Below are 8,731 nucleotides of genomic sequence, written 5' to 3' on the forward strand. Positions count from 1 at the left end.
TTCCTGTGTGTTTTTTGTTTTAGTTTTTTTTATGGGTAAAAGATGTGTGTCTTTGTGCCAAGAGTTAGATGAGAAGAGCAATACCACTCTCATGTCTGTCTGGTAAATGTACAGCCAAGTTACAGCCAGCCGCCGGTAAGCCTAGCATAAAGACTGGAAACAGCTAGCCCGGCTCTGTCCAAAGCTAACAAAAGCTCCCTAATTAACACTCTATAACTTATTTGTTTAAACCGTACATAAACCTAAGTGTAAAAATGACAAGTTCCCGTCTCCCTCCCCTGTTTTTTAGTCTTTATGCTAAGCTAAGCTAATTGGCTGCTGGTTCTAGCTGTATTTAGAGGACAGATATGAGCATGCTATTGATCTTTCTGTCTAATTCTGAGCCAGAAAGGGAAATAAGCATATTTCCCAAAATATCACTTGTGTGGATGTGTTGAGATCTGTCTATGTGTGTGTGTGTGTGTGTGTGTGTGTGTGTGTGTGTGTGTGTTTTCACATGCCTGTGTTTCTTCACAAGGGCCATATTAGAGCATGGTGGTTGCCAATGTGTTCAGTGACACACAATGTGGCAGTAGTTTAGTAGGACAGCCCGGTCTGATCCGATTCTGTAAAGAGCTCACATTATTGCTCAGTGTGCGCATGAGTAACCTTTCTCTGCAGCATGTCTAGCCCCATATGGACTGGCCTACTGTACATTGTTGCTAGGTAGAAAGTGTTCATTGATCTCATATTTAAGAGGGAGCAAAGAAAGAATAATCACATTGAAACTTAAATGTTGCATCACCAATCTGGGAGGGAACAAGTCAACCTCACTGCAAATCAAATCTCAAACATTTTAATTTCTAAAGGGAAATCATGTGGAAGAATATAGGCCAGTTTACAGAGGCAGACAGCGAGAATGACACACTTAGTGAACGTTCGACAGCTTTTATTCCCGCAGAGAACGTGATAATGAATGTCTTCTGATTCACTCACACGCATTCCCAAACAGCCTTGTGGATTTCACTGCAGGAAACAGAATTGCACACACATACTGCATGTCGGGAGGAACAGAAAGCCAAAGCGGTGCCAGCGCGGCTGTGCAGTGCATTAAGGCTGCGTGTGCCTTTAAATTCCATGACCCACTTTTCACAGCTGGGACTGGCTGGCAGGGAGCGCTCGTGCACGCGGCCTTGAATAATTGGGACTGCAAGGTGAATGTGAGGAGAATAGTTAAGGACGGGAGCATCCCCCTCCCTGACAGCCAGAGCGCCCGGATCAGTCAGCTGGCTGCACACCAGCAAATCTCACACCAGCTCCGTCGCTGTCGGTCATGGTGTTTCAGATTATTAAAACTGGTGTAAATCGAGACAGTTGTTTGACAGAAGAAAGGAAATTGTATGGATGTATGAATTGAAATGAAAGCAAAGAGGGGCCATTTTATGAGCTGTCAATGGCTATTACTGTGTAAAGCCACTGTAAATTCCCAATGAATACAACAGCAACACATCATATCTCCTAATGTGAAATAGCCCAGCAGACCCTAGTCTAAATCTTACGTCTTCCCATCCCCCTTTTCATTTTGCCACTCTCTCTCTTGATCCTATACGTTCCTCTCTGCCCCCCGACTCTATTCTACTACTTGACTATATCCTCCCACCCCCCCCGTTCCCTTGTGAATGCAGTGATCCATCATGCCAATACTTCAGGGAGACAGTAAGAGAGAGAATGGGGGAGCAGATTGAGAATAAAAAAATACAGACAGACACTGTATATGACCAAGGCGGTAATGAGACAGATGAGAGATATGACATCAGCAGCGACTCGCCTCCAGTTCCCTTCATCTGGAAGACGGATCCCGTCTTGTCTCCAGTGCTGTGGAACCCAACTGCAGCATCAGACAAATGCTGGGCCAACGTGTCACACTGTTATAGCCTGCTCATTCATTCACATGACAGGCAATCCAGCCATACAGCGTCGCTTATTACCCAGACAGAGAGAAAGAGGGGTTGAATCTGTCCGTCAACTCCATGGCTGCATTGTGGGTAAGGAGGACATGTCATGCAGGACTCCAGGACTCCCTACCATCTCTATTGTAACCTGCATGTGATCTAGTGCGACAGGAACATTACTCGAAATGAATAAAGTGCATTTGCAAAGTGGGCCAGACAGTTAAACAAAATTGAGTCATTTCCAGCAAGATTGTGTGTTTTTGACACTTCCTGAATATTTGATTCTACTTCAACTTTAAGTACAACCGAATCCTGGGAACAACCTCCTTTCTCAAACTCTGTAAATACTTTATAACACACATGCATGTGTTCCACTTACACAGCTTGCATTTGTGTGTGTGTGGCTAAACCTGCAGTGCATCTTGTGGGAAATCTATTTAATTTCACTACGCTGAGTTCATTCCATTTCCCAGCACTCCAGACATAAATGTTACAACTCTTGCTCTTCAAGCATAAAAAAGATGTAGGTGTGTAAATGATCACACAGACTTCGTTGCCAACATTTTCCATTTCTACTATTACTACTACTACAGCTGGAGGCGAACACACATAGCACATTTGACTGAATGAGTGGGAATTGCTCGTCTGAAGCCGTTTCAGTGAGATCAAGTACTAATATTTACCTCAGTTACTGTCATCACTAGTGGTAGATGATGGGTTAGACAAAGGATGAGGGTATTCACAGGGTTAGTCATTCATTGTGTAGCAGTGGCAGAAGAAGCAATTAGATACTTTACTTAAGTAAATGTACCAGCACAACAATGTAAAAAATACTTGATCATTTAAAATCCTGCTTATGTAAATGTACAGAAGTGTCATGGTGGTAGACAATATTCAGCAGGGATGCCTACAGAACCAAGATGTTGTGTATTTAAAGCTTTATAGTTCAGCAGCCCACTAAGCCTGTCCAACACAATAAATGCCTGGATGTCAGTAAACACTGCTGTTATAAACACTGCAGTGTAGACAATGCCACAGAGACCGCCAAAGGGATTAATAGAGAGAGATTTAGAATTAATAGCACTATTTACTCTGGTCACAAAGCCATATGTCTGCTGGCCTGTTTGTGCAAAAAAACTACTTGTTTTTTTAAGTTTGTTTTCTTTCTTGTGATTGGCCCTTTCTGTGCATATCCAGAGGGAGGCGATTGGTCCGCTGTAAAAGGGTCTCATACTTAGATACAGCATACTGTACAGCTGAGAGAGTGTGTGTGTGTCTGTGTGTGTGTGTGTGTGTGTGTGTGTGTGTGTGTGTAAGAGTGCGCTCAAGGCAGGGCAAGTCTATTTAGACAACATGGGGGGAGTCCTGCTGGGGGATCTGTCTATCTGCAGGGGGTGTGTTCAGATCATTCTCTATTATGCCATCTGTTTCTAGTTAATTATGTAGAGACAAAGATCATTAAAGAGGCTATAATGTTACCAAAACAACACTGACTAGACGCCTTACATGGTCTTATTTGATCCATACATAAATTATTTCATCAAATGAAAAAGAAAAATTCCATTGGGAAACCACAGAATGGTATTCCAGGCCAAGTTAAAGTACATGAATCATCTGATTTGCTGTGCCCTTTGTTTTATAAATGTGATCAGGAAAATGAACAGTGAGGTTTCAGAAACTGCTCTCAAAGCAATGACACAAGTGAGGTGTTGCTATGGAGAGATGTCCATTTGTGTCTGCTGTTTGAAAGGTAATACGAGGATAAAGAGACAGGGCAACAGAGGCAGACGTAGCGACAGAGACAAAGAGACAGGTGGAGCCAGAAAGCAAGAATGACAAGATAAAAATACATTGAATCATGGCAATAAAATGTATAGTTTTTTTTAATGATTATTTTTTGGGCTTTTCCGCCTTTATTTGATAGGACAGCTAGGTGAGAAAGGGGAGAGAGAGGGGGAAGACATGCACAAAATCGTCACTGATCAGATTCGAACCCTGGACCTCTGCGTCGAGGCATAAACCTCTCAGTATATGTGCACCTGCTCTACCCACTGAACCAACCCGGCCACATAAAATGTACAGTTAATCATATGCTTTTGTCTCTACTATGAAAAGGCAGCACTGTCAGAATGTGCTTCATTATTATTTTGCCAGAGAATGTGTGATTTCACCATCATGAAAACAACTGCAAAACTGAATGAATGTAAAATGAAGCTCATTCTCGTTTTGTGATGCAATATATGCAATAAAAAGGTTATAGGACTTGTGAAAATTGGCAGCTAAGCTGTGAATATCCATTGCTAAAGAGATATAACCACTACACTGACATCTATTTATTTGCCTTTCCTGCAGTGCTGCCGAGTGTTTTGTAGGTGGTAATGTGTTGTCCACATAACATCGACATGTCTCTACAGGCTGGTTTTTAATCAATTTTTGCAGCCTATGCATTGTTTACCTCATTATCTCCTTGATTTTCTACACCTGTTCAGCACCATATAATTAGCTGCTATGCTGCCTTTAATTAGCCTCGTGAGACCGTCCTGATCTCGCGAGGTCCAGTTTTCCACTCGCAGATCAGTCTGGCATCTTGAGATAGAGAAAATTTGATTCGCCAAACGACCGACCAATCAGCGTTGGTTTTTAGGCGGGTTTAGGTGTGACGCAACGAGAAGCGACGGTTAGTCTAAACAACATGGCAGCTTCCACGGATGAGATGAACGTAGTGATCGCGCAAGTTTTATCCAAATTAGAAAGTATTCCTTCATTGAAAGAAGAGCAAAAAACGGCACTAGAGGCTTTTCTCGGACAAGATGTTTTTGCTCTTCTCCCGACTGGTTTCGGCAAGAGTTTGATCTGATTGGTTGATTTAGCCCGTCTATCACCAACATAGGTGGTGATAGTCAGATGGTTTATCCAATCAGCTAACCAGTATTTTCTCTCCTTCCCAAAAGTTCTCCAACGGAAAGTTCCCAGATGGATATGCCAAGCAAATGCGAAGCAGTCCATCTGGCGGAGTCAGGTTAGCCTTTAATTGCTGTTGGAAATATTGCAATGACAGATCATGATTTAACAGCCTAGTTAAAGCCTACTGTAAGTACAAATAGGAAAAGCTGGATTTTACATGACACTCAAAATTCAAAAGATATCCCATTCTCACTTTTACAAAACAGATTTCTTTCACTAAGGTAATACAAATAATGGTTATTTTTGGTTATAGCCCATATTCTCCTCTAATCCAAAACAGTTTGAAGAATAGTAGTCCCTTATCAGAGACTTTAAAGGCTCTAAAAACATATGTTCTCATTCAGCTTCTTACTATGAGCGATGCGCTTCTACATGAACACACTTCCTGCAAAAGCTAGAACAATTCGGGTTATTTCACATTAGGGATTTGTTTGTGTGTTTTGTCTGTGCTTGTCTCACACATATTTGGAGAGATATATACAAGATATTTTTTCTCAAACTTAAACGTTGATTGTTGCTTGTTTAGTCATGGATAGGTAATGTTACATAGAAAGAGTTTTAATGTTCTTTATTACCACATCCTTTCAGATATAAAAAATATGCAGTTTGTCCCTGGATTGTTGATCCTGCTTGGTAAACCAGCCTGCTTAATCTAGAAACTTATCTGATCTCCACTCTGATGTTTGCTGGCCCATGCTGTGGGTCCTGCAAGCGCGTACACAAACACATAAGCGCACAAATTAATCCAAATAAATCCAAATAAATCAGTGAGGAGCAAAGAGCCCGCTTGTCCTCAAAACCAATCAGTTCCTCGATCTGCTTATTCCTCAGCAGCCCACTGCTGCCCTTATTGATAGTAGAGCCTTGAGCATTAATCAACCAGAGGATCAGCATCCCAAAGTGGAATGTCTGACGTCCATTCCCTTTAAATCTTGAACACATTTAGGTTAAGCAAATACACAACATCTTTTTGTGTCTTCCCTCACTTCAGATCATCAATTAAATAATCCATGCAACTCAGTGTGTATATATTTTTTTAATATAATTTGTGGATTGATTCCTGTGTGGGGAGATCCCTCTCCATTGGGAATCAATTACAGACAGTTTGGGGAGGCTTTCATCATGCACGTGACCCCGAACGTCACTCCGGGCTTAATCACCACCTACTGACTGAGCCCTGTACCCCTGTCTAACCTTCTCGGCTTCTGACACAAGCAGCAAACAAAAACAGACAGTAATCACTAGGGAAGAGGAGCAGGGGGTAGCTTTGTCTAGAAGGGTTTGTCTAAAAAAATACTATATAGGGCTTTGGTTAAATATGACTAGTTAAATAAGTTAAGTTCTCTGTTGAAATCAGCATTTTCCCATCTTTTGTGTGTGTGTTTGTCGGTCTGTCAGTCAGTGTGTGAGTCTGCAAGTATATATATACCTTCCAGGCCAAAATCTTCTCCTGTCTCCTCCATCAGAGGAATTGCCAAACAGCTGGTTGCCATGGTTTCAATTTTCTGTACACCAATCAGTAGCCATTTTACTGGAGGTCCAGAGGGGGGGTAATCCTGCACAGTTGGCAAATAGCAGCGATATGCGCGGAGATTAGCATACATCCAGCCAGGAACAGCAAATCCTTGTTCAAATGACTACAGACTACTTAGTTGAAATAACAGATGTCTGGTTTATTTTTGTCTCACGTCTCATTTTGTATAATTGAAATTCTTCTTTGTGAGGTGAAACCGCCTTTCGTATTGACATGTTTGGCAATCACCAGATGTTGATGTCTGGTAAATTGATGGATCTGTGGGAATGTGACATCATGGATAAATCAAAGCCGTTCATGCATAAATATTCTGGGCATTAAACAATACCTCATAAATTCTATAAATTCAAGATTCATAAATAGCTCTGCAATTCGCTGAATCTTGTGTTTCGAACATTTTATTAATCATTGATTTTATTGTATCAATGAAACATAATGAGAAAGGCATTGAATCCCTATTGCTGTAAAAGCTAGTTTTGATGAGTCAAACATTATTAATGTAAGAGGAGGGCTCCCTCTGCTGGACATATAGGACAATAGTAATACATTGAATGGTTTGCCAGTATAAAACCTCTGGCTATTACTATATCATTGCTCCCTAATCACTGTATAGTGAATGTATCGGATTTGTTCATACAAACTAAAGAGGAAGTGTTCCTTATTTGGTGGAAAAAAATTATCCTACTTGTTAAGCCAAATAATACTTAAAACAAACAACAACATTGAATCATTAGAATAATGCATAGTCACAAAGCTGACAACAGTGCTGTTTTTTTTTTCTGGGAGATACATGACTTTCACCAGACAGCTATAACTTATAGTTCATATTCATATTTATCAGGATAAAGGTGTAACAGAGCTAAACTTTATACAGTACCAGTCAAAAGTTTGGACACACTTTCTCATTCAAGTGAATGGTAGTATGTCCAAACCTTTGACTGGTACTGTATTTAGTACTGGGAAATATAAGACAAGATAATGTGTTAAAGCCCGACACACCCATAGTCAGCCCACACAGGTGTTGTCACTTATATTTCCGGATTAGACTGTGTTTGATTGACAGCTCCCTCGCGTTTGCTTTGTTGCACCTGGTAGAACGGGACCATTACACCGTCATTATAGGCTAAAAGTGCAGGTGTAAATAATATAATTAAAGGCTGAATTCCATTTAGCTGCTTCAGTTTCAAGGTCCTAGTATTGTGCACGCTGTCTCACTGTCACATTGTCATGGATAACTACTTTCTAGGGTATAGGCCTATAAGCTTGTGTGTTGTCTGTAGCTGCTCTTAACGAATTTCCCCTTGTGGGATTAGTAATGTTGTTGAATTGCATTGAATTGAATGGCTTACTGGGCCATTTTAATATACAGTAACAGAGCCATCGTTAATATTATTTGTAACACCTTTTCAAACTGCCATGAGGTCTAATTAGCCGGAGTTATTGAAAACAACTATGTAGTATGGAGTATGCAGGGCCTATTTGTTCACATTTCATTTTCTGGCAATCTTGAAATAGTTCTCTTTCAATTCGTAGTACCTTTTCTGACATCAGGTGTACGGTGTATTATGAGTCCAAAAAATTAAACTGCATAATGTTCAATATTTTTGCTTATATGAAGTAAGTAAAATGGGAGAAGGACCGACTGCTTAAATAGCTTTTAGGTGTTAATTTGTGGGTTACATTGAAAGCATTTGTCCTGTAGTGAACACCAGCTTTTATAGTCTCAACATTTGGACTTGTGTTATTTTTGTCTTTTAGATGTAATTTATAGCCATCCTTATGATATTCTTTAAAAAAAAAAAGACCAATGTTAGCAATGATATGTCATAATGATATACCCACATTGCCAGTAGATGTCAGCACAAGACTTTAGACAGACCTGAGACCATAGTTTCACTTGTACACCTTGCCCCATCTCAAGTTTATCACTCAGTACTTTTTCAAGCAGTAGGCCTAGTCTACAAATATTATTCAGACATAGATTAAACCAATTATACATTTCTTAGCGATATCGGCAAGAATGCAAATTCTACAAGGTGAGGCTTGCCTATTAGATGCATTTAAGGCCCAGAATGAAGCAAATGTGTGAATGGTTGAGACTATTGTGTGGAAAGTTTATTCTGTCCCTAATATGTAGGCTAATGTTAAACTATTATAATATTGTTTTACCTTTAGATTAGGTAGGCCTGTTTGCCTGTCTTCCTCCACCTGCCCGTGGGAGGGTGCCCGGCCTGTCTCGGGTTCCTGCCGCTGATCCCTCTCAGCTCAGCTGACGTCAGGAGAAATGGCGGACCAGGATGGC

The 8,731-nt window shown here is 40.6% G+C and overlaps 2 protein-coding genes across 2 annotated transcripts in view; one reads left to right on the forward strand and one right to left on the reverse strand.

The window, feature by feature from the left end:
* Positions 1-8,731, reverse strand: part of iyd (iodotyrosine deiodinase) — a 42,064-nt gene that overhangs the window by 33,136 nt on the left and 197 nt on the right. Inside the window, exons 1-2 of the mRNA XM_028604765.1 lie at positions 8,599-8,731; positions 6,325-6,451 (exon numbers count right to left, since the gene is read on the reverse strand). The exon at positions 8,599-8,731 is cut by the window's right edge and continues 197 nt beyond it. Of these exons, the coding sequence (XP_028460566.1) occupies positions 6,325-6,388 (64 nt within the window). The 5' untranslated portion in view covers positions 6,389-6,451; positions 8,599-8,731. The remainder of the gene's footprint in view (positions 1-6,324; positions 6,452-8,598) is intronic.
* Positions 8,323-8,731, forward strand: part of map7b (microtubule-associated protein 7b) — a 43,673-nt gene continuing 43,264 nt past the window's right edge. Inside the window, exons 1-2 of the mRNA XM_028604620.1 lie at positions 8,323-8,465; positions 8,605-8,731. The exon at positions 8,605-8,731 is cut by the window's right edge and continues 28 nt beyond it. Of these exons, the coding sequence (XP_028460421.1) occupies positions 8,714-8,731 (18 nt within the window). The 5' untranslated portion in view covers positions 8,323-8,465; positions 8,605-8,713. The remainder of the gene's footprint in view (positions 8,466-8,604) is intronic.

This window comes from Perca flavescens, chromosome 18 (assembly GCF_004354835.1).
Source record: "Perca flavescens isolate YP-PL-M2 chromosome 18, PFLA_1.0, whole genome shotgun sequence".
In the NCBI taxonomy this organism is placed as follows: Eukaryota; Metazoa; Chordata; class Actinopteri; order Perciformes; family Percidae; genus Perca; species Perca flavescens.